The 25,727-nt window shown below is 42.9% G+C and overlaps 1 protein-coding gene across 1 annotated transcript in view; it reads left to right on the forward strand.

The window, feature by feature from the left end:
• CHKB (choline kinase beta) overlaps positions 1-4,968 on the forward strand; it is a 49,328-nt gene extending 44,360 nt beyond the window's left edge. The window contains exons 10-11 of the mRNA XM_040343148.1: positions 1,199-1,280; positions 4,342-4,968. Of these exons, the coding sequence (XP_040199082.1) occupies positions 1,199-1,280; positions 4,342-4,398 (139 nt within the window). The 3' untranslated portion in view covers positions 4,399-4,968. The remainder of the gene's footprint in view (positions 1-1,198; positions 1,281-4,341) is intronic.
• Positions 4,969-25,727: the final 20,759 nt, after the last annotated feature.

Below are 25,727 nucleotides of genomic sequence, written 5' to 3' on the forward strand. Positions count from 1 at the left end.
GAAATAAAATAACTTTTTGATGATCTAATTTTTTGAGATGCACCTGGTATATTCAACAGATTTTTACATGCCTTTGTCACTTAAAGCATTTGTTACCCCAACATTTCATATGCCTGATGTGTGCCTGCTGTACCATGTAGCATGTGAGCAAATGACTGCTTATAACTGGAAAGTCTGTTTTACATGTAATCAGCTGTGTTTGGACACAGCTAATCACACAGTAAAGGCTTGGAGTGATTGGTCCTTTACTGCGATCAGCTGTGTCCAACAGACACAGCTTTCACAGAGCACGCCCCAGGTAGCGTGCTGGAGGCGGGGTTCTGGGAGGATGTCGATGGACACTCTGCCAAAACTGGAGGACTGCGCTGTTGCTGTCTTTTGGCTATAGCGTAGTCAAAAAGTAGTTGTTAAAATCGTGACCGACTGCACTAGGAGGCCTTTGTTCAGGCTTGAGGATGACTAGTGCCTTGTGATGACCCCTAAAGTCAGCGGGCTGCCCTGAAGAGGGTGGAGGCTTTTCCCCCCAAAACACAGATGCATTTGAGGCTTTAACAATGAATTGTTTCAAAGTCCTTTGCGCGAGATGAACTTTTGTACCACGTGTTCATCAGTGTTTTCAGGAGCTATGGTGGCTAAACAATCCTCAGATCAAAACACTTCTGGATTGGTCAGATGCCTGCCCTCCCACTGTGGCTTTGTCCAACATCCCCTTTATTTGCACACTCCACCGTTGTAGGGCATAGATGTTTCAGCAGTTGTGGACTTCTAGCTGACCATTACCATTCTCCTCATTAACAAGGTGTTTTCACCTGCTGATCTGTCATTCTGAATGTTTATCGCCTTTCACAGCATTGCTGTAAATTCCAGAGCCTGTAGTATGTAAGACTCACGGGAGATCAGATTTTTTTTTTTTTTTTTTTTTTTTTTTAACAATTTCTTGTCTAGGAGGAAATTGTACTCTTGTCAGCCATTTAGCTCACAAATCCTTCCATTGTGATGTTTAATCAAACAAATGAGTCTAATTATATGTTTGCTTTGTGTGTGTGTATAGACACATAATCTAGTTTGTGGTTGTTTGCATTAATGAACAGGTGTATTTAAAATAATGTGATCACTAAATGTTCAGTGTATGTTATGAAAGGTATGTTTGATATGTTAATAGTTCTACTCACCAGTAATTATATTTTGACTGCTTTAGGTTTGCTTTAGCTTCACATTTCTTCTGGGGTCTCTGGTCTATCCTGCAGGCAAAAATGTCAACTATTGAATTTGGTTACCTAGTAAGTATGTGTTTTAAATGCATCAATTAATTTTAATACAGTAAAGTGGGTGAATCTTCTGTTTCGTTTTTTTTTCAATCGTAAAGGCTACACATTTTGCAGGTAAAAAAATGTGCATTTATTATTTTTTAAAGCCAGAGCCTGCAAAGTTTTGCACCAGTGATCAGCTGATCACTGGTGCAGTGTCAGGCTCCTGCTAGAGGCTGTCATTTGCAGCGCTGTAGGCAGTGTGAATTTAATGAGGGTTATGCTAATCCGTGCACCCACTGTTCATGCAAGCTACAAGTCCATCTGTCGGAGTGACAGATTTATTCATTCACAACTATTGACCAATTTATACTGCCACTGTGCCACATCATTTCCATACCCAAAAAAGAAAAGAGAAACAAATGTTGCGCAAATCAGACTTTTAGAGATACACAATGAGGCTGACAAGATTTATAAAAGTATACAATTGATTATATCTATTAACATGATATACCAAAAGACACTTAAAATTCATATAAAAGATGAGTACATAAATCGCCACCTAAGCACCCGGGATTAGACACCCGGGTATCTTTTCTGGGTCCACCATCAACGTGTTTCGTGGCAGGTGCTGCTTGGTCAGGATGGGGCAGTAATTTAGTATTGCACTACATCATAATAGAATTTCAAAATTTAAATGCATCTATAAACATCTTTTATTAAATACTTTACAACAGAGAATACTGTGTGTGTGCTCACATTTTTCTCAAGTCTTACAGGGCAGCATCTACAGTACTAGGCAAACTTTAAGGCAGGTGCAAAGAAATGCTGTAAAGTAAGTGCTTTCAAAAATATTTTATTTGTTTACTATTATAAATTTACAAACTACAAAGTGAGTAAACAGAAGACCTTTTTTAATTTAAATTGACTCCCCTTTTGGCTTCAAAGCAGCATCAATTCTTCTCGGTACAATTGCACACAGTTTTTGAAGGAATGCCACAAGTAGTTTGTTCCAAACAACTTTGAGAACTTGCCACAGATCTTCTGTGGATGTAGGCTGCCTCAAATCCTATCTATTCATGTAATCCCAGACAAACCCTGTTCAGATCAGGGAACTGTGGGGGCCAAACCCTCACTTCCAGGACTTGTCGTCCTCTATCCTGAAGATGATTCTTAATGACATTGGCTGCATGTTTGGGGTGATTGTCCTATTGCAGAATAAATTTGGGGCCAATCGCACATCTCCCTGATGGTATGAGATGATGGATAAGTATCTGCCTGTATTTCTCAGCATTAAGGACAATATTGATCGGGCAATATTGAGGACTATAGATGCAGTAGTCGGCCAAGGAAACTTAATGCAGCAGATGAGACATCATGCTTATTTCCCATCTTGCTTCCCTTCCACGTCAGATGTCTAGCTGTGCCCTTAGCACAGAACTGCTGTAAACCAGTGGGACCTAGGTGCACCCATCTACTATCTGGAGAACTATGGCCAGAAGTGGCCTTCGTGGTCTTAAAAGATTGCAGCCAAAAAGCCATACCTCTGACCTGGAAGCAGTGCTAAGTGACTCAACTATGCACAGAAACATAAGAACTGGAGTGCAGAAAAATGGCAGCTGGTCCTCTAAGTCAAAATTTTACATTTATGGCTGAAGCAGGAGGCAGTTTGTTCACTGCCAGACTGGAGAGTAGTACGATAAGAGCATCTGCAGACAACAGTTAAACATGGTGGATGTGCCTTTTTTAAGTTGGGGGCTGTTTTTTCTGCAAAAGAAATTGGAGATTTGGTCAGGATCAATGGTGTCCTCAGTGCTGAGAAATACAGGCAGATCATGCCATACCATCAGGGAGGCATGTGGTTGGCTCTAAATTTATTCTGCAGCCAGACAACAGCCCCAAACATACAGCCAATGTCATTAGAAACCATCTTCAGTGTAAAGAAGAACAGAGTGTCCTGGAAGTGAGATCACATGAAGAGACAGAAGGATTTGAGGCAGCCTATATCCACAGAAGATATGTGGTTAGTTCTCCAAGATGTTTGAAACAACCTTCCCGCTGAGTTCCTTAAATTGTACGACGGTGTACCTAGAAGAATTGATGCTGTTTTGATGACAAAGGGCGGTCACACCACTTTCCATTTTCTAACCCTACTATTTACACCTGCCTAAAACTTTTGCACAGTACTGTGTATCTATACACCATAGTTTGTAGACTCTATAACTTTCACACAGACTAATATGCACTGATTTGGGTTATTTTTTAACAAAGCTATGTAGCAGATTACATTTTGGCCCAAATTTATTTACAAAAATGTATACCAAAAACTCAAAAAAAAAATTAGATATAAATTAATTTGGGTACAGTGTTGCATGACTGAGTAACTGCCATTCAAAGTTTGACAGCGCTGAAAAATGGCCATGACTAAATGGGGGTGAAACAGTCCCTACTGGAAGTAGTTAAACAAAAAAAAAAAAAAATACCCTTTTAAAAATATATTTTAGGCACGCTATATGGGAACAGAAAAAGATTGTGGGGGGGTGTCTCAAATGTGACTGCAAAAGTGGAACTACCCTTTAAACGGAGTACTTGCAACACTGTAATTAAGGCCCCTTTCACACTGGGGTGGTGGGTGCATCGGCACTAAAGCGGCACTATACCGTCAATTTTGCGGCGCTATTCGGCCGCTAGCAGGGCACTTTTAACCTCCACTAGCGGCTGAAAAAGGGTTAAAACCGCCCGCAAATCATCGCTTTGCCGGCGGTATAGCCGCGGTGCCCATTCATTTCAATGGGGAGGGGCGACATACACACCGCTCCAAAGATGCTGCTAGCAGGACTTTTTAGAACGTCCTGCCAGCGCACCGCTCCAGTGTGAAAGCCCTCGGAGCTGCTCTTTCGGGGCACTTTGCAGGGGCTATTTTTAGCATTATAGTGCATCAGTGTGAAAGGGGTCTTGCACACAATAATTTGGTTTTAACAGAGCAAATGACAACGTTTTTCTGCAGAACTAAACAGAATGGTGGGCGAGTGAGGCAGGTAACATTCTTGTTCATTTTAACACGTATCCTTCTTTTTTTTTTTTTTTTTTTCAGGATTACGCTATCTCACGGTTTGATGCCTATTTTCAACATAAAAACCTCTGGTCCTAAATTTCAAATGAACCTCCATCTTACCATTTTCCCCTACTGCAACTAAACACTTGCAAGTACGTGTTGGCCACTTATCCGCCCAGTTTCAGTGATCTGTATGCATTGTTTTCAGCTCTGCATGGAAACGTGATTGGGTGATCGTCACAATCAGACTTTTGACCTCCATTCAAGTTTTTCATATTTATTTATTTTTACTAAAAAGGGCTCTGTATTGCCTTGTTTTAGTCTGTCAACCACAAAACCAAAGCTGTTGGTCATCAGTGTAATGTACGTTGAAAAAAATTATGTCAAATGTATTTATTTGGCTAGCCTCATACATTAACATTAAGTAGATGGGATATAAAACCTTGTAGTACAATACCGTCCATATGAATATGCCAGTATCATAATTAAGTATTGAATATTTTGGTGGTTTGAAATATGGCAATACTTGCTTATCCAAAACCATCCAGCTGTATGAAGTTCACATGAAGCAGACAGAACTTTTGTGTACACATACCCTTGTTCTTACTTGGATACATTTTATTACGCAGCCATGCCTATGCCTAAATAAATTATTCCGTGTTTGGAGTGGAGATCTTTTTTACATCCACCCAATGGGTGTCCCCTCTGTTAGAACCTGCTGCTTGGCTTTCTTTAGTACAGGACAGCCCGCCTACAGAAGTGTTGCATGTTTTTCAATGCAAGCATAGTTGGGTTGTACTAGAGAGAACCAATCAGCTGGAGGCAGGGTCTTAAGGCTGCACTTTTGCACTTTTAGGGCTCATGACCACAGGACGTTTTTACAGCTGCTGTTAGGAGTGTCTGCTGTTTTTTTTTTACTGCCTCTAAAAGACACTCCATGTTGGCCTATGTGTCCATACACACACACTTTTAGGGGCAGTAGAAAAAAAAGTCTGTGCGTCCCAGAGCAGAGACTGTGATGTTTCATATTCCCATCACACACGTTCCTGGTATAAGCTCTCAAAATTAGGGGGCTTTAGCAATAACCAGCTGGATACTGGTTCAAGTCACAAGGTATATATTTGCCAGCACACCAAGGATCGGCACAAAGTGTATTCCAAACGGGTAGTTTATTGCATGATCATAACACAAGCGTCGGAGTCGCGCGGGACCCCTTCGTCAGGTATGTAATGACATGCCTGACGAAGGGGTCCTGCGTGACTCCGAAACGTTGCACTTTTCTTGTGTTGTGATCTTGCAATAAACTACCCGTTTGGACGCCACATTGTGCCAATCCTTAGTGTGCTGGCAAATATCTATCTTGGTAGCAGACTGTCGAGTTGTAAAAATGAAAAACGCTTTGGTTATGTCTAGGGATACCCCTGCTAATTAACAGCCGGGGGCGTGTGGATAGGGTTTCATCTTTAAAAGGGTACTTTTGAGTTTAATGAATAATTAACCCATGGCAAAGCTACAAGGAGAAAGCCAAACTGTTCAGGGCTGTATTTTTTTTTTTTTTTTATCTAGGCATCTTTGTTTTGCTGTTTTTAAATTGTCAGAATTAATCTTATTACTTCAGTAACTGAAACACGGTTCCAGGGTCAAGATTAGTCTGACGAGAGCGAATGTCCCAGCTCCATGGATTCATGGGAAAGAATGCTCCGAGTTTGCATTTGGCATTCTTCCTAAAACGGTCTACACTGATTTGATATTCATATTTTAAAAATTTCTGTCGGAGGAGCATGTTGAAAATGTTCCAACAATAGGCAGGTGTATTCAAGATCTATCTTAACAAAATGTACTGTACTGCCAGTTTTCTTTAACGTGTTAGATTACAGTCATTGGCTGTGATATTGGAGTCCCATATTCCATATTATTATTAGTTTTTTATATATATTACAAAGAATACTTCAAGGAGTGGATATGAATCATATAGGTGGATTTAAGTACAGGCATACCCCACTCCTCAGTACACAATGGGGTTTATTTACTAAAGCTGGAAAGCGCAAAATCAGGCTCACTTCTGCATAAAAACAATGATCTTCCAGGTTTTATTGCCAGGCTTAATTGAACAAGCTGGGGTTAGAAGCTCTCTGGTTTCTATGCAGAAGTGAGCCTGATTTTGCGCTTTCCAGCTTTAGTAAATAAACCCCATTTGTGTACTTAAAAGTGGGGTATGCCTGTAGTGCAGTCGTGCTACTAAAATTTACTAGCAATTCGCCTGAAAAATTATTAGCAAATAATTGCTAAGAGTATTCCTCTGTATTGTTTCCCATGGTGTAAGATATACATGTAGCAATAATGTGCACTTTATTTTGTACTATATGCTCCTGGGCAAGCTGACACCAAGGCGAGCTATTTTTTTCCATCTGTGTGGTGATCAAACTTTGAGTGATTTAACGGTTAGCGTATCTGTTGGTACGATTGCGCTAGAAAGAGCTTGTTGCGTAAATTAAAGTACAACTTATAGGCCCTCCGTGTCCCTTAGAGATGCAAGTGGATGATTCACCACACCTGCCTCTGCCAAAAAGTGTGACCTTTAACCCTTTTCACTGCAGCAACACGGATTGTGTGTAAAACGAACAGGCAGCTGCGCTGACGCCCGATTTTCCTCCACACACCCCTGGTACAGGTGCCCCCCACTCGTGCATGCCCCCTACAATGTATTCCAGGCTCCGCTTGACGCTCGGCATTAATATACATCCTGTGGAGCCCAGAGAAGACACGCAGGGTCTTTTTAGACCCTACATGTCTCATCAAAGAGAACCTGTCGCTTAATGCGATGAAAAAAATAAAGGCTAAGCAAAAAAAAAATTATATATATTTTTGCACATAAATAGTTTACACCCAAGCACATAAAAATTCCCATAAATGTTGAAGGCGCCCCCCCATTAATACACACACGTATGAATGTAAAAGTAGGCATCAGGGGCACCTACGTGTGAAAACGTTGATTGCAATACATATGTTGCATATTGCCGCTCTCACCAGAATGAGAGCAATAATTCTAGCACAAGACCTCCGTAACACTAAACTGACCTATAGGGGGCTTTTGAAGCATTGCCTATAGAAAATATAGGGTACTGAGGTTTGTCGTTGTTTCACGGCGCACACAAATTTAAGGTTTGATATGTTGGGTATCTATATACTCATTGCAACTTTTGTCTTTTATATTTCAAATTTGGGTACTTTATTTTGTTTGTTTGCACTAAAATAAATTTTAATGTGTTGTTTTTTTTATTTTTTTTACCAACATTTTGCATTTCCTATACCTTCGCAGTAATATCAAGTGACATAAAAAATTGGAACTACCACTTTTTTATTCTCTAGGATGCCTGCTTTTAGAAAATGCATGTTTTGGGGGTTTTATGTAATCTTCAGGCCTAAAATAATTTTTTAAACCTGTGCAAAAACGACTCTGGTAACAAAAGGGTTAAACATTCCATTCAGTATTAATGAGAGAGAGTGCAAATTCAACAAAAGATAAATCTATAATTTCTCTTATCACAATGCTATTCATTGTCCCCTACAATATCTTCAACAGACTTTCATGTTTTGTGTAAATTTATTATTTTCTTGTTTTAGGTTTAATTTTGTGACTTTAAAGTAAACTGCACCGTTGAGGGTTAACCATGGAAAATTGCTCAAAACCAAAGCCGTGCTGCAGCCATAGCACATATCCTGATAAGCTTAGCTCTGTATCCTGATGATATTAAGAATGTAATTAAGTAATGTGGTTAACCAGAGATTTTCTATTTTCTCCATCTTGACCAATTACAAAGATTACATGCTCTCGTCCAGCTAACATTTATATACACTACAGTCTATAATAAGTTTTATTGAGAACATTTTAAACAATTCTAATGGTTAAATAATTTACATTCTTGTTTTAATAGTAATTTACACGCGTAAATGTTGCTTAATGGATGCCGATCAATGCCTGTTAACATGGCTGGAAAGTTAATGTTTAACCCTGTTTTTATTATATTAAATTCCTTTCATTTAAGAACATCTGTATGTTTTGTATTCATAATTCTATTTATCTTCAAAAGCCAGTATTGTGACTTAATTTAACAGTTCCTACAGTATAAACTTTTATTCTTTTAATTAAAGTATGTATGAACCTAATTTCCAGGTTGTATTTTTTTCTTTTTATATTCATTTCGAAGCTTTATGATCTGCATACTGCTTGATTTTCTGCATGTGACCCACACAGCTCTATATATACAGCTGTTAGTTTGAGTCAATCTGTCCATGTACAGACAGTTTGAATCCAGTTTTACCAATAACCCTATGTGTAATTCAGGAGAATACATTTCCTATAATGGTCCACTTATAACATGGTGGTTGATCATTTTACAAGTACAATTTTAAAGCCCAGGTAATCCTTTAGTTTAAGGTGTCAAAAGTCCAATGGTTTGTTTTCTTTATAAAGCAGCCACAGTTTGACAAAAAAATAAATAAAAAAAGTCCTGTTTCCGGCCAACATGCTGCAGGAATGGACTTTTGCTCACCATCTTGAATCGGAAGACTACAGAGGCCCAACATGCGCACTGCTAAGTCTGGCATACAGCTCTGCAATCAACAAAGCTCACACTCCCTGCTAATTGGAAAGCTTTTGCTCAGATTTCTGCTACCTCCCAGCGAGGGTCCTTCTATGATGTCTTTTTGCAGGGGACAAGATTTTCTACTCAAGCTGTGGCTGCTTTTAAAAGAAAATTATTTGTGAGATTTTGCATACTTTTATTTTGTTATTTTGATGCACCTGGAATGTATTTGGCTGATTTTAAACAGACAGTTTATCTACACTTTAACATATAGGAGAAGATTGGGGTCCGTTCAGGAACTATAATTTATTTCTGATGCTGACTCTTGGGGAAATCAGCCTCTTTTCTGCCTTTGTGTGTTTTTATTTATTTATATCTGTAGACTTGTTTTCCTTCATTTTATTTTGCAGTTGTTTTACAGTCAGTGGTTCCTTTCAGCTGGTATTCCATTCATAGCAAGGCTTCCCTTTAAAGGGAAAATGGTGCTTTTGGTTTCATGGGTGGTATTTTTTTTACTCCTTTTGAGGTTTTATTACGTTGATGGGACCTTTTTATTAAATGTTTATACACTACTTGTTACTGTCTATGTATTATTGCCATTGCCCTTTGTTCACTGCATTGTTTGGGGGGGAGGAGACTGTGCACCTAAACTGTCACATATTGTATCACTTGCTGCATCCCCCTATCCTAATTCGTAAAATAAGTTAGGCATACACCAGTTGGGCCTAGTTCAATCCTGACCCCCCCACAAAAAAGAGGTGAGGATGGAGTCAATCTCTTTAAGTTTATTTTTGGTGACATACACTGGCGAATTACCCAAAACATACAGGCTTCGTGGCAAGAAAATCATCTTAAAGATATTTATTCTACCCAGTATTGTAAGTGGAAGATTAGCCCAGGTTTTGAAGGGGATCCAAATTAGTTTTAATGTAGGAGGCCATGGGGTGTTGTACCATAACTCCCAAATATCGGAAGGAGCTGACTATCTGCAGTGGGCAATAGGGTGGCAACCGGACCAATGTCGCCTGGTCAATCATAAACAAAATGGTTATCCTGGAATCCAGAAAAGTGACCAAACCTCCCAATGAGCTCCAGCAGGGCCGGGAGGGACGACAAGTATATCAACATGTCATCAGCATAGAGAGATACCTTCTCCCCTAGACCCCCAATCGTCAGTCCCGCGACCACCCCACAAGACCTCACCAGCGCTGCCAGAGGTTCTATCGCCAGCGCAAAGAGCAGCGGCGACAGAGGACACCCCTGTCTGGTGCCTCTCTTTATCGGAAAGGGATCAGATATGGCTGCATTCACTCTAAGTCTAGCAGCAGGCTTCGAGTACAGCAGTTGCACCCACCTGATAAAGGTACCGCCGAATCCAAACTTTGCCAGGACCTCCAGCAGGTAGGGCCATTTGACTGAGTCGAATGCCTTATGTGCATCTAAGGACAGAACGGCCCTGGATCCCATCTCTTCATGGGTGGCCTGCAGATTGGTAAATAGACTACGTAGATTGATGGAGGCCGATCGCCCCGGGATGAACCCAGTTTGGTCTGCGCCGATAATGGTAGTAATGACCGTATTCAGTCGCCGGACGAGCACCTTCGCCAAAATGTTTACGTCTGAATTGATGAGCGAGATTGGCCTGTAAGATTCACAAAGGAGGTGGTCCTTATGTGGCTTAGGAATGAGGACAATCAGCGCCTCTGACATAGAAGGCGGCAGTTGCCCCTGTCCTGATAGCAAAATCATACACCCTACTCAGATGAGGCACAAGCAGATCCTTGTATTGCATATACTATTCGATTAGGGAAACCATCCAATCCCGGTGTTTTGTTTCTGGCAAAGGATTGGATAGCCTCCCCAATTTCCTCAGCCGTCAAGGAGTGTCGCCTGTTGGGTCTGAAGCCTAGGCAATGAGATTTCAGAGAGATAGTCATCCAATTCCACAATCGTGTAATGTGCTCTAGTAGCATAGAGGGAGGAATAAAATGTGACAAAGGCATCCATGATCTCCTTATTCTGTTCTACTACAATTCCCCCTCAATCCTTAATCCTAGGTATGTTACAAGGCTGGTAGTCCGGTCTGGAGAGATACGCCTGGAGGCGGCTGTTTTTATCCCCAAACTCAAAAAAATGCTGATTCTGATACAGCAGCTTCTTCTGAGTACGCTCCAAAAGCACCAGGTCCTGTTCCCTGGCCCCATGCTTCCAGCCGGCATGTGTCTCAGGAGAGGGGGGTCGTAGAATATGCGGTCTCTGCCTCTCTGAGAGACCCCTCTGCCTCCGTCAGTCTTGACAGAGAGGCCTTGCGTGTTTGACCAATGGCCGCAGCAAAAGAGCCACGTGTGGTGGCCTTAAAGGCGTCCCACACCACCGGAACTGAGGCGCTCTGTAAAGCGTATGGCTGGAGGAACCCATTCCCCGTCGCACGCCAGAAGTAGCCAGAACTTGGCGCCCAGCGAACCACGAGAGATGCGCACACGAAGGAGCAAGTTAGGAACATATGACAGTGTTCCAGCAATGCAAAATATCGGGTGCAAAATAGCAAGGCCGGCTAGTCCAACCCATAGACATGCATCAACAAGCTCCGCGGGGGCGACTCTCTGGAACCAAATCCCGCTTAACATTCGCATCTCCCCAAGCCTATATACGTTCAGGAAGAAGCTGAAGACCTGGCTATTCTGCCAAGCATTTCAATCCTAGGCCAATTTTTCTTCGTTCATCTACTCACTGATTTCTTGTCTTTTTCTCCCTCCTCTTTTATTTATGCTCCCCTCGCCAGAACATCCGGGCTATTTTGTCACAAAGCGCTTTGGCACCACCGACCGGTGGTATATGCGCGCTTAAAAAAAACAAATAGTAATAAATAAATAGATAGACATGCATCAACAAGTACCAGCATTTCAAAAAGAATACAAAAACAGTCCCGAACAAAAGTCCCTTAACAGACCGACCCACCCTAACCCTCCCGGGTCCCAAACCTAAACATATGAGCGCTTTGTTCCCTAAACCAAAATTGCAAGGCGGGGTGGCCATGACTCAAACCCCCCAACAATAATCCCTGAGAAGTGGTAGAAGTCCTCAGCCACTGGCCGCCTTCCACGACCGCACAGAACAAATATATCAGGTGACCCCGAGTCAGGAAGGAGAATTCAAAAAGGGGAAAGCAAAAGGTGAGGTGGTCAAAAAATAGGTAGAATTTTTTTTTTTTTTTATAATGGATGCAGCATCACAAACAGGATACCCACAGCCCCTCAGGTTGAGCAGATGGAGTGCAAACAATGGCACAGGATAGTACCCCACCACCCCAAGATATTTGAGAGAAGGGTTGTCAAGCAAAGTACACTCCGCATGTTCCTTTTCAGTGCGGAGGTGGCCTTCGGTCCTGGTTCCTGCGTTCCGGACGTCCCAGGGTATCCACCCAATGGGATGCCTCCTTAGGATCTGTAAAGAAGGAGGCCTTGCCCTGGTAAATGATCCTCAGACGAGCAGAGAACAGCATGCCGTACTGAAGATGAAGCTCACCGAGCCTGCGTTTAATGGCGATGAAAGTGGCCCGCTTTTGTGTGGCTACCTAGAAATCGGGAAAAATGGTTATTCCGCTTCCATTAAAGGACACCTTTCCCTTTTCTTTGGCAGCTCTGAGAACAGCCTCCCTGTCCCTGAAATGAAGCAGCCTGATAATCATGGCATGCGGCGGGGCCCCAGGGGGTAGGGGGCGCATGGGAACTCTGTGGGCCCGTTCAATGGCGAATAATGGCGAGAAGGTGGGTGCGCCAAATGTGGAGATCAGCCATCTTTCCATAAACATTTCTGGGGTCTTACCCTCAGACCCTTCTGGGAACCCCAGCAAAGGTTGCTCCTCCGTAAATGGTCTTCCATGTCAGTGAGCCTATCTGTCGTGTATTCCTGGGCCTGGCGCAGCTCCCTGACAGAGCCCTGCAGTGGACGGGTCTCATCCTATAGTGCAGGGATCCTCAAACTACGGCCCTCCAGCTGTTGTAGAACTACACATCCCATGAGGCATTGTAACACACTGACATTCATAGACATGACTAGGCATGATGGGAATTGTAGTTCCTGAACAACTGGAGGGCCGTAGTTTGAAGACCCATGCTCTAGTGCACCAATGCGCTGCTCAGCATTAGACACTTTATGGCGGAGGTTGTGAACATCCTGCTTCAAAAAGGATAGGTCAGTTTTATAGAGTCCATTTGAGTGGTCAGGGATGCATGGCTATGTTGGATGGCTGCCATGATCTGAGATAGGAATTGCTCCGAGGAGTCCGCATCAGCAGCATCCATATCGGCATCATTATGGTCAGAGTCGCCAGTTGGTGATTTGAGGAGGGGGTCTTCTGGGCTCAGGACAGGGGGGGAACAGTGTGACTCACCCTTCCCTGCAGTTTTTTGCCTCGATGCAGACAAGGAGGAGGATGGCTGGCTGCGTGTGTCTGCAGCATGGTGACCGGCGCCATCTTGCCCCGTTTTGCATGGCGGCGGGACAAATCCTGAGGCTTCCTCCATCGGCGGGCCGTATTTGACCATCTCCCGATGGGCACAAGGCTCCCTGGAGGCTGTGGGGACCGGTGGGATCCTCGGATGGCGATCGGGTCAGCAGGATTGAGGTAGGATGTGTGCGGCACGGACGGAGCTCAGGCTAAGCACTTCCTCGCATCCCGGTCATTGGCCATGCCCCCCAGGGCATTAGAATTTACTCATTTAAATGTAGTTAGGACATTTTTAATGAAAAATAATTAACACTGGCTAATTTTACACTGCTGTATCTTTTTCAGTCACTTAATTTTAAATTAGAAGAAAAGTTAAATGGAAACTGGTCAGTGATAGTTTTGCATCAACAAGGACAGCTACAGACAACTACTGGCCGCTTTCTTTCTGCCAGTCAGTGTGCCTATTACCACTTGATGAAAAACTATGACATTCCTGACTAGCTGAAAAAAGGCCTTTTTTATTTATCAGATTGGGGTCCTTCTGCTGTATGTGAGCCAAACTGTATATTAAATATGTATATTCTCAATATAAATTTCACAGCCTTATATGAGCTGCCCGTGTACACTGTCGCTGAGACTGTCAGTAAAAATTATACTGTTCTGTAATGTGACTTACAATTTTAAAGCATCCACCAAATATGCTTATTTAAAAAAATTGGATCTTTCCAATGTTGCCACATTTAATGACCCTATGCCTGCTGTACTGTATTTCTTTATCATACATCCCAGGACACAGTTTATCTTCATCTCCAATACAATAGGGTTATGCTGCCACCTTCAGATGATTGGACACAAATAAACAGACATAACTCCTCCAACTAGAAAAGCTTAGGTGAAGGTCGTGTCTGCAGTCTCTGCACGAAAAAAAAGCTTCTCGATGGTTCCATATGGGACTAGGAGGCTGGCATTTCCTCCCTGATACTTTTACTTGCAGCTTTTCTATGTTTAGAGGAATGGTACCTGGATATGCAGGGATGGCCTGTATTGTTACTGGTCACCACTGGATCCTGCGCAATGATATATTACCTTGAGAAATGGAAGAGTCAAAGGTCCAGGGCAGTGATCCCCAGCTGGAAAGTTGAGTTCCTAAAGGCCCTTCTGGCTGTGCCTGTAGTGATGTGTAAAAATTAGACTTCCTAGGATGGTCTTGCTGATTATAATTGTGAGTGCCCTGGGGTAGTCCCTGCTGGTACCCCTATCCTATCTGTGCTGCCCTTCCCCATTCTTTTTATTGGTGGCACAGATTTTTTTTTTTTTCTTTAAACTGATTGTGTGATTTTTTTCTCTGACCTCCAGGACCACCTTGAGTGCTACCTAGCAGTAATGGAGAATAGCGGCTATTCTAAAGGCTCGGGGCACCAGAATTATGGAGGTGAGGAGATTTTTTTCTGGCCCTGCATTCACAAGTGGCGGGACCATGCATACACATGTGCATGACAAGTGGGGTCAGAGCGCCCTGGCAGTGACTATCTTGGCTTCCCAATGTGAGCGGCAGAACAGGCTGTCTGGGGGGCTACAGGTCGCAACAGAATTTTCTTTACTGGGACAGCAGATCACAGCAGCGCAAGTGTTTTTCTACTGCAAGTTGCAGCGAAATGACTACTGTTGTGGGAAGAAGTGTGGAGGATTTCCCATGTACTCTTGGCTTCCCAGTGAATGCCTTGAATGACTCCATCCAGTTCTCATCTAGGAGTCTTATTCATACAAACGTGCAATTACCCTGCTTTGGATTATTACTCACAGAAGGGGACTGTGGGTAAGCGCACTCTGTTACCCACAGCTGAAACCTCAGTCCCAGTTCTGCCAAAAGCCATCTAAGCCAGGGGCAAGTCCTTTTCATAATGAAAAGGAACTCCCACTCACTCTAGTATGGGAACATTTGAAGACCCTTGTGGAGGTTTGGTAGGGGAAGATTGTGGACATGTGGGTCTGCAACGTAGTGGCTTCCTGCTGGGATTTGAGCCCTTCCCCTTCTGCATTTTATGCTTTCAAATGTTTCTTTGCATCCACAAAAGATTAGCTCTTTTACAATCTCTCGATCATCTTCCATCTCATTTCAGTTCCAGAGGGCAAATGGTCCCATCTTGGATTTCAAGAGACTCTACAAGTGCATAAGTTTCAGATGGAATTGGTGGCGACTCCTCTCCAGCAGAAAGATTTCCTGGCATCAGTGGATATCAAAGCAGCTTACCTGCATATTTTTTTATCTTTCCACCTTGCCAAAAGATTTTTGCCGTGGAGGGCCGTTCAGCATGTCCACAGCTCCCTGAGTGTTCACCAAGGTCCTGGCTTCCTTTCTGGGGTTCCTGGAGAACTTGCTTCTGAAAGAGCAAGCCCTTTGCTACTGGTGAACACTGCGTTTCACATTGTGCACCCTCTGGAGAGGGTTACATTGTGCACCCTCTGGAGAAGGTTGAATGGGTTCTAAATTTACAGAAGTCTGCCTTTAATCCCAAGCCAGAAGTTGGAATATTTAGGCCTGACCCTGGATATTTTCCAGGTGAGTCCTCCTCCTTCCAGTCAAATGTCTTGCTCTGAGCACTCTCTGAGGCGGGGGATAGTAGGACACAGACGTTGGATTCCCCAATGCCATTAAACCAAAATTAAACTTGCCTATCTCCTCATGTATGCTGGAGATGGAAGATCGTTTCTCCTATTCCGAGGTAAGTCCTGGCTATTGATGAAATTGATAGCGATTTGCCTAGGCCTGCTACGTTTGTCAGTGCACTTGAAGGTCCTCCCTGTAAGGGTTCAGTCTCACAAAGCCACGGTGGTGAAATGCCTCAAAGAGACATCAAAAGTCAAGTGGCCGACGATTAAGTGAATCTCCTCCTGCCTTGGGCAGAACTTCCTGTTCTGTTTTACCTTCCACATTCCAGGCATAGCAATTTGGCGGGTGGATTTTCTCAGCTGTCAACAACTGTCTCTGGGGTAGTGGGCTCTTCATCCAGAAGTGTTTGAGGAGTTCTGCCAATGACAGGGAACCCCAGATGTGAATCGTTGCAAGTATGTCGTGAGTCGCATCCTGGCTTTTCTCCAATCTGGAGTTGATGTGGGACTGACCTTGAGTATGATCAAGGGTCAAATTTTGGCCTTGGAGGGTCTTTTCTATAGACTAATTGCTTCACATTCCTTGGTTTGTGCCTTTTGTGCAAGGCATCATGCGTATTGTTCCACTGGTTAAAGCGGAGTTCCAGTCATTTTTAAGTTTAATAAAAGTCAGCAGCAACACTTTTTGTAGCTTCTGACTTTTAATAAACACACTCACCTGTCCCACGATCCAGCTATGCGGCCGCCCGAAACCTCGCTCCCATTCCTCTCTGCAGTGCTGGCATTGCAAGTGTGGGCATTGTGGCTTCACGCTGGATGTTCACTGTGCAAGCGACAGTCGCGATGCGCCTTTTTAGTGGCAGGGCAATTTTCTGCAACCTGTGACGTGTCCCAGAAGAGGAGGGAGTTCCTAAGGAGGCGAGAGTGGAAGTGGGAGCTGGGTACCTGTCAAAACTAGGTACCCCCTCCCATACCTTGGATGTGGTTCATGCTGTCAGTTGCTAGCTTAAATCAACTGCTGCAACTCAGCAGTCAGATTCCCTGTTTGTACTTCCGGAGGCCAAAAGAAGGGTCGCACATCTTCCAAATCTACCATTTCTCAATTAATTTGTTGGCTTATTTATCAAGCTTATGGTCTGAAGGAAAACGTTTCTCCATCTTCGGCGATGGCTTATTCTACCAGAAGTGTTGGTACTTCCTGAGCTATTCGTCCTCAGGTTTTAGTAGCTTAAGTTTGTAAGGCTGCTACCTGGTCTGGTTCATACTTTTACAAATTGTTACTAAGTGGATGTTTGCCTTGTGCTCTTAAAATGGCCAAATTTGCCCATCACAGCTTTTTCAATTAGTTTTACAGTAACCGTTCTAGGAAATAAAATAATATGCTGTAACAAAAATCACTAAAGTCAAATCAGTTGGTATAGGTTCTGGGATTATTGAAAGGTTAAGCCGAATTATTGCGAAGCAGTAGCTCTTTTACTGATTAGAGATCTAGCTTCCCAGTTCATCGTAGCATATGGCGTAGAACTCTTTGTCTGTTGCTAAGCCTAGAATTGTAAAAGTACGTAGCTGACGATTAGAATTTAATTTCTTTCATTGGCTCCACATTGACAGGAGATTTATCCAGATTATTCATATAACAGTTGGCAAAAAGACAACATAAACTCTGTAAGAACAGATTACTGAAATCCATTGAAGGATCTTGTTAGTGAATATTTGGTTTACATTTCTACTTTATGCAATAGTTATGTGTGTCCAATCACGGCTGATCACGATGTAAACACTTGTGTCTGACAGATACGAGTAGAGGAGAACCAATCGGCTCCTCTCCTGACGGGGGGTCTGTGCTGATTGTTTATCAGCGCAGCCCCCCCCCCCTCTCTGATGCCTGCCCAGGACCACCTGGTTGCGGTCAGGACCACCAGGGATGGCCACCACACTGGACCACCAGGTATGCCACCCTAGACCTCCAGGGAAATGCCAATCAGTGCCAATGCAAAATGTGTGCCAGTGCCACCAGTGATGCCTATCAGTGAACACTATCAATAACAGCCATCAATGTCCATCAGTGCTACCCATAAGTACCCATCAGTGCAGCCTATCAATGGAAATCATTGGTGCCACCTTATCAGTGCCTATCAATGAAGGAGAAAACTGCAGAGGTGATCAAATACCACCAAAAGAAATCTATTTGTGGGAACAAAATGATAAAAATGTACTGTAGTTTGGGTACAGTGTATAGCATGACCGCGCAATTGCCTATTAAAATGTGACAGCACTGAAAGCTGAAAATTGGCCTAGGCCTAGGCAGGAAGGTGCGAAAGTGCCCAGTATTGAAGTAGTTAATATTGAAAAAGTCACTCCCATTTAGATTAACTCTGCACATACAGTAGACATAACAAAATTAACAGCTTTTTTTTTCAGAGCAGAAACCTATAGGAATCTGTAACAGAGTTTGGTAAAAAATCTTTGCAATCTTCTTTCTTAGAATAAGTGAGTGAGTGTCTCAATTAATTTGAACATTTTAGAAAATGTTCAAATTAACATCACGGAGGATGACTGTACTTGTAGCTATATCACATACATGAGCTCTGCTAAAGACAGATTCATCTGAAATGTCTTCATTAAGCTTACTATACCCTACAGAGACTCGCTAATACCAACCCAAGTTTTAGCCTCCTATGCACACTGTGCTAAGTCCTCCACCGTTCCTTTCTTGCCACCAAATGGTGTTTTATAACTGCATTTTTCTGACTATATGACTCTTCCTTCCCCTTGCTAGACCTACCTCTGATATGTCTAATAAGCCTTCTCCCTCTTCACTCTCATTTATCTTTTTGTCCAATCCCCTGCCTTAACTCCCCACCCTTTTTTTTTTCTTGGATTCCTTTAACTTTGATAGAATGGCTATTCCATTTACCCTATTTATTAAACATTTATTTCTGATTAAGCAGATATATTGGATGCATATTTTGTGTAAGAGCTGTATTTTTATGTTAAAATGCTTTTTACACCTCAGGCTGGGTTCATGGTAGAAAATTGTGACCGGATCTCTATGGAGCCGGATCACACATCTCGGCTGTGAATTTTCACGGGTCCTGTGCGCCTTTAGGCTGTTTCGGAGTCTGAATTCAGCCCAAAATTCGATGAAAGAATTCAATGATTTGCAAATCTCATAAACCCATATTTTATTCACAATAGAAAATAGAGAGATGTTTAAACTAAGAAAATGTACCTTAAAAAAAAAAGGTAATTTTGAGATTGATTGCAGCAACACTTCTCAAAAAAAGTTTGGCACAGGGCCATGTTTACCATGGTTTAGCATCCTCTCTTCTTTTAGTTCAATCTAATTATTTAGCAAAAAAGCAAATACTTGCATGTATACAATACAGATTGAGTACAGAGGTAACATTCAAGTCTTTCAATATTGTTAAATCACTCACATTGGCGGGACAACATAGCATATCGGGGGTTATTTACTAAAGGCAAATCTGAAAGTGCAATTGGAACTGCAGTCGCTGTAGAGCCGAGGGAGACATGCAAGGAAAATAAAAACAGCATTTTAGCTTGCACATGATTGGATAATAAAATCAGTAGTGCTTCCCCTCATTTCAGATCTACCCCTCTGATTTACAGCAACTGCACTTCCAAGTGCACTTGTAGTGCAAAGTGGATTTGCCTTTCGTAAATAACCCCCTTTGTGTCTGATTGAGAGACAATAAGAAGGACCAAATAGAAATAAGTACCATGGGCTTAGGTCAGGCATGTCCAAAGTCCGGCCTGCGGGCCAATTGCGGCCCTCGTTCCAGTTTAATGCGGCCCCACTGGTAATTTGGATATATATATATATATATATATATCTCCTTTGTGTAGCCCCCAATGAATCCCTGAGCGCTCCTGTGGATATACTGTATTTATTGTTCTGACAGCCTCGGAGGGGACATGGAGGGGGCCGGACGAGTCCTGTCAGATTACATAGAGAAGAATCTCCTATTTACTCGGCGGCATTTGTAATAGGAAGTCCCGTCTCCTGGGCTGGCATTGGACGACTGTTCTGTCTATCATAGGAGGCAAGACTTTGTATTAAAGAGGCTGCCGAGCAAACAGGAGATTCTCCCGTATGTAATCTGTTTGCGCTCGACCCGCCCCCTTCCCTGTTTCCTCCAAGGCTGCAGATGGGCATGGATCAGGCTGCACTGATGGAAATGGTGAGGCTGCATTCATGGCACTGGTGAGGCTGCACTCATGGCACTGGTGAGGCTGCACTCGTGGCACTGGGGAGGCTGCACTCGTGGCACTGGGGAGGCTGCACTCATGGCACTGGGGAGGCTGCACTTATGGGCGGTGACCCTTATTTTGCTTCAGTTTTTTTAATTTCACCACACACAGCCAGCCACAAAAGCAAGAGAATTCTTTTTGGGCAGCGTATTTTTGTTAATTTGCATTTCATTTTAATGGTTTAAAGAATGTCAGGAAAAATGGTCGGCCCTCACACATGTTCACTTCATCAAATCTGGCCCTCTTTGAAAAAAGTTTGGACACCCCTGGCGTAGGTCATCCAGAGTGTGACCATTAAAGCTAACAAATGGAGGGTATAAGAAAATACTGGCATACGTACCCAGCCGTGATGTAAAAACATACAAGAGCAAGTGTCAAAGTAGAAAAGAGAAGGGAAAGCCATAAAGATGAAAGAAAACAGAAATGGGTATAAGTGGATAGAGCGGGAGAAGGGCGATATAGGATCATTCCATCATGGCTGACTTTGTTCAGGGCGTTCTTCCTTCATAAATTAATCCTGGAATGCTGATGAATGTCAAAGCATATACTGTATTTTCTGGCGTATAAGACTACCTTTTACACTTAAAAAAACTGGCCAAAAAGCAAGGGTCGTCTTATACGCCGGGTCAGCTGCTCGGATGCCTGCTGGATATGCAGTAATACTGTATGTAGCTTTGGCTACATAAAGTATATACCGTTTAGCCAATCCCTGTGAGCGATGTATTAAAATGAATACAGAGCCTCCTCGGATTGGAGTAACAACCTCTGCCAATCCGAGCAGGCTACATACAGTAGCCTGCTAGGATTGGCTTTGAGAGTCAGAGAGGCATGGGCTGATGATGTTACAGCCTCTGCCAATCCAAGCAGGCTTTGTATTCATTAATAGAATACATTGCTCGCTGTGATTGGCTCCAACTCCAGCAAGAAGGAAGAAGAATATGGCTTCCGGCTCCAGCAAGAAGGAAGAAGAATATGGCTCCGGCTCCAGCAAGAATGAAAAAGAATATGGCTCCAGAAGGAAGAAATATGAAGCCTCGGAAGGGGGTTCGTCTTATACAGTGAGTACAGGCAAAAAATCTTAAAAAAAATTGAAAATTAGGGGGTCGTCTTATACGCCCGGTTGCCTTATACACTGGCAAATACGGTACCTGGAGGTCCAGTTTTTTTTTTGTTTTTTTTTATTGTTTTGTCGTTTTCCTGCAACAACAGACTATCTAGGTTCCTGATAGTGTCACTCGCCCACATTCAGCAAGGGAAGGTATGGTGGTAGTTTTCCACTGGCTGGGAATAACCATCCTGATGTCTGCCAGGAAATATCTTAAGGCCCATACACACGATCAGACTTTTTGACAACAAATGTCCAACGGACCTGTTTGATCGAACAATCCGACCATGTGTAAGCTCTAACAAAGTTTTTGTGTTTTTTCATCTGACAAATGTTCGCTGTGCAAACAGACAAACTTTCCGGCAACAAATGTCCTACGTCGGCTAATCCGATCGTGTGTACATCGAACTAAAGTCCAAAGTAAAAATACGCATGCTCAGAACCAATGCTAAAGATCAAACAACAAAAGCAGAAATTGCCCACAGGGTGGCACCAAAAAGCTGAAAAAACACGTGATTTGGTGAAAGTTTGCTGAAAAAGTCCTGCCGCGTGTATGCAGAACAAGTTCACAGCCAACGCCCTTCGGAAAAAAAATCCACGGAGACGTCTGATTGTGTGTATGAGGCTTTAGGGCATGGGTCTTTAAACTACGGCCCTCCAGTTGTTTAGGAACTACAATTCCCATCATGCCTAGTCATGTCAGTGTGTTACAATGCCTCATGGGATGTGTAGTTCTACAACAGCTGGAGGGCCGTAGTTTGAGGATCTCTGCTTTAGGGTGTCCTTTTTGGCAGACTCAAAGTGGTAGTAAAGTCTTTACTACCACTTTTACCTACAGGTAAGCCTATAATAAGGCTTACCTGTAGGTATAAAGAATATCTCCTAAACCTGTACGGTTTAGGAGATATTCCCCTTGCAATGCGCCGCTGATTGCAGTGGCGCATGCGCAGCGGGGATCCTCGGCTAAAGGGCCGGCAGCCGCCGGACCTTGCCGGAATAAAGTCTCCCGCGCGCATGGAGCGGCGATACCCGAAAGACACGCCGAGGCAAGATGACATCTCGCTCGGCATGGACCAGGTAAGTTCTCTACACCTTGTTCCAAGGTAAATATTTCATAATGAGCTAGTATGCGGTGCATACTAGCTCATTATGCCTTTTGCCTTTCAGGTGAAAAAAAAAATTATTGGGTATACAACCGCTTTAATCATTCCCAAAATCACGGAGAGGTGTGCAATGGTATGAGAGAATGGAATTTTGGTTGCCATGAGCTTACCATAAAGATTAAGCATTACCACCAAATGTGGAGCATGATGCCTTCAGAAGTATGGCACCCCTTTTACAGATATCTGGAACTGTGTGGTCAAGCTGATGTAGGTTTGAGGGATATCTGTAACACCTGGGGGTGAGTTTGAACCCTTTTTCCTGCACCTTAGTCACAGTTGACAATTTATGGGTCAGGATAAAACATTTTTCCCAGTCCGGGCAAGAGTGGTCTGGAGTTCTTTTTCCCATGATAGCATACAAAGGAGGATAGAGTACAACTGGGAAATGGTACGTGTAGGAGATTCATTCTGTAAGAGTAGCGATTTTAAGGAATGCAGTGGGTGTAGAAAAGAATCGCCCCCTTTCAAATCACATTTTGTTGCTTTGCAGCCTGAAATTAAGACAGGCACAGTTTTTGTTTTTATCCAGCTGTATTTACTCAGTGCAACTTATAACATCCAAGTGAAAGTTATAACACCAACATGTCAGAAAAACATTTAAAAACAGAATCACTGAGTTGGAAAAAGGATCACCCCTCCTAAAAATGACTTGTAAACTCAATCAGAATTATCTAATCACCTTCTCAATGGCACACAAAGCCATTTGACTTTCAACGGTGATCAGCTGTGGTCATTTTGATAAGCTCAGCGTGAAAAGAGCTTTCCTTTTTTTTAGAACGTGGAAGGTATTTGGTACAACACAGACCCTCCCTGGATCAGGATGTCACTCCAAACTGGATGAAAGAGCCAAGAGGAAACTGGTCAGAGAGGCTACCACTAGAGCTACAGCAACTCTGAAGAAGTTACAGGAATTTGACAAAGAGGTGGTCATTGTGTGTATGTGAAAAAAAATATCACAAATTGTCCACAAATGTGGCTTGTATGGGAGGGTTGCAAAAAAAAGGCACTCCTCAAGTAAGGCCACATGCAGTCACCACTGAACCTTGCCTAAACCCACCTTGAAGATTCTGAGGCCAGATGGAAAAAGGTTTAATGGTCAGATGAGACTAAGATTTGAATTATTGGGCCTCAACACCAAACAATATGTCTGGCGGAAATCTAACACAGCTCACCATCCAAATAACACTATTCCTACAGTAAAGCATGGAGGTGGTAATATCGTGTTATGGGGGTGTTTCTCTGTAGCAGGGACTGGAGCACTTGTCAGGATAGACGGAAGAATGGATGAGGCAAAATACTATCAAATTCTTGAGGAAAATCTGCTGCCCCCTGCCAGAAAGTTGTCAATAAGAAGGTTTACTTTTCAACATGACAATGACCCAAACTGCGACAATGACCACACAGTGGTTGAAGGAGAAAAAGGTGAATGTCCTTGCATGGCCTATTCAGAGCCCAGACTTAAACCCCATTGAAAATCTGCGGAATGACTTGATTTCAGTCCACAAACTGTTACCATCAAACCAAACTAAACTTGAGCAGTTCTGCAAAGAAGAGTGGGCAAATATTGCAAAGTCTAGGGGCCAGATTCATGTAGATCAGCGGATCTATAGATCCGCTCGATCTACGTGATTTAAGATCCGCTCCCGCAAGTTTGAGAGGCAAGTGGCTAATTCACAAACCACTTACCTCCAAACTTGCGGCGGCGGATCCTAAATCCCCCGGCGGAATTCAAATTCCGCGGCTAGGGGGAGTGTACTATTTAAATCAGGCGCGTTCCCCGCGCCTATTTAAATGCGCATGCGCCGTCCGGGGAATTTCCCGGCGTGCATTGCTCCCACTGACGTCACTAGGACGTCAGTGGTTTCGACGTGAGCGTGACTTGCGACGCGCGTGTTTGTGAATCGGCGTACGCAAACGACGTTAGAAAATTCAAATTCGACGCAGGAACGCCGGCTATACTTAACATTGGCTGCGCCTGATAAAAGCAGGCGTAAGTATACGACGGGAACGCCGCTACGGAAACGTCGTAAGAAGACTGCGTCGGGTCCGCATACGTTCGTGAATTTGCGTATCTCGCTGATTTACATATTATTCAAGGTAAATCAGCGGGAACGCCCCCGGCGCCATTTTTAAATCGAAAATAAGATCCGACAGTGTAACACATTGTAACACTGTCGGATCTAAGCCCTATCTATGCATAACTGATTCTATGAATCAGGCGCATAGATAGGACCAGTGTAAGTCAGAGATACGATGGTGTATCTGTAGATACACCGTCGTATCTCTTTGTGAATCTGGCCCTAGATGTGCAAAGATAGTAGAGACATATCCCAACAAACTAAAGGCTGTAATTAAAGAAAAATGTGGTCCAACAAAATACTGACATAAGGGGGTGATCCTTTTTCCAACTCAGTGATTCTGCTTATGAATTATTTATTTTTTTCTGACATGTTGGTGTTTCACTTGGATGTTACAAGTTAACCACTTAAGGACAGAAGGTGTTTTTCAGATTTGGTGTTTACAAGACTAAAACAGTTGTTTTTGCTAGAAAATTATTTAAAACCCCCAAACATTATATATATATTTTTTTTCTAACACCCTAGAGAATAAAATGGCGGTCATTGCAATACTTTTGGTCACACCATATTTGCGCAGTGGTCTTACAATCGCACTTTTTTGGGAAAAAAATCACTTTTTTGAATTAAAAAATAAGACAACAATAAATTTGGCCCAATTTTTGTATATATTGTGAAAGATAATGTTACGCCGAGTAAAATGATACCCAACATGTCACGCTTAAAAATTGCGCCCGCTCGTGGCATGGCGTCAAACTTTTACCCTTAAAAATCTCGATATGCAACGTTTAAAAAATTCTATAGGTTGCATTTTTTGAGCTACAGAAGAGGTCTAGGGCTAGAATTATTGCTCTCGCTCTAACGATCGCGGCGGTACCTCACTTGTGTGGTTTGAACACCGTTTTCATATGCGGGCGCTACTCGCGTATGCGTTTGCTTCTGCGCGCGAGCTCGTCGGGACGGGGCGCTTTAAAAAAAAATTTTTTGTTTTCCTATTTATTTTTATTTATTTTATAATTTTTTACCTTGAAAAAAATGTATCACTTTTATTCCTATTACAAGGAATGTAAACATCCATTGTAATAGAAAAAAGCATGACAGGTCCTCTTAAATATGAGATCTGGGGTCAAAAAGACCTCAGATCTCATATTTAGACTTAAA

The sequence above is a fragment of the Rana temporaria genome, chromosome 3 (genome assembly GCF_905171775.1).
Source record: "Rana temporaria chromosome 3, aRanTem1.1, whole genome shotgun sequence".
NCBI lineage: Eukaryota > Metazoa > Chordata > Amphibia > Anura > Ranidae > Rana > Rana temporaria.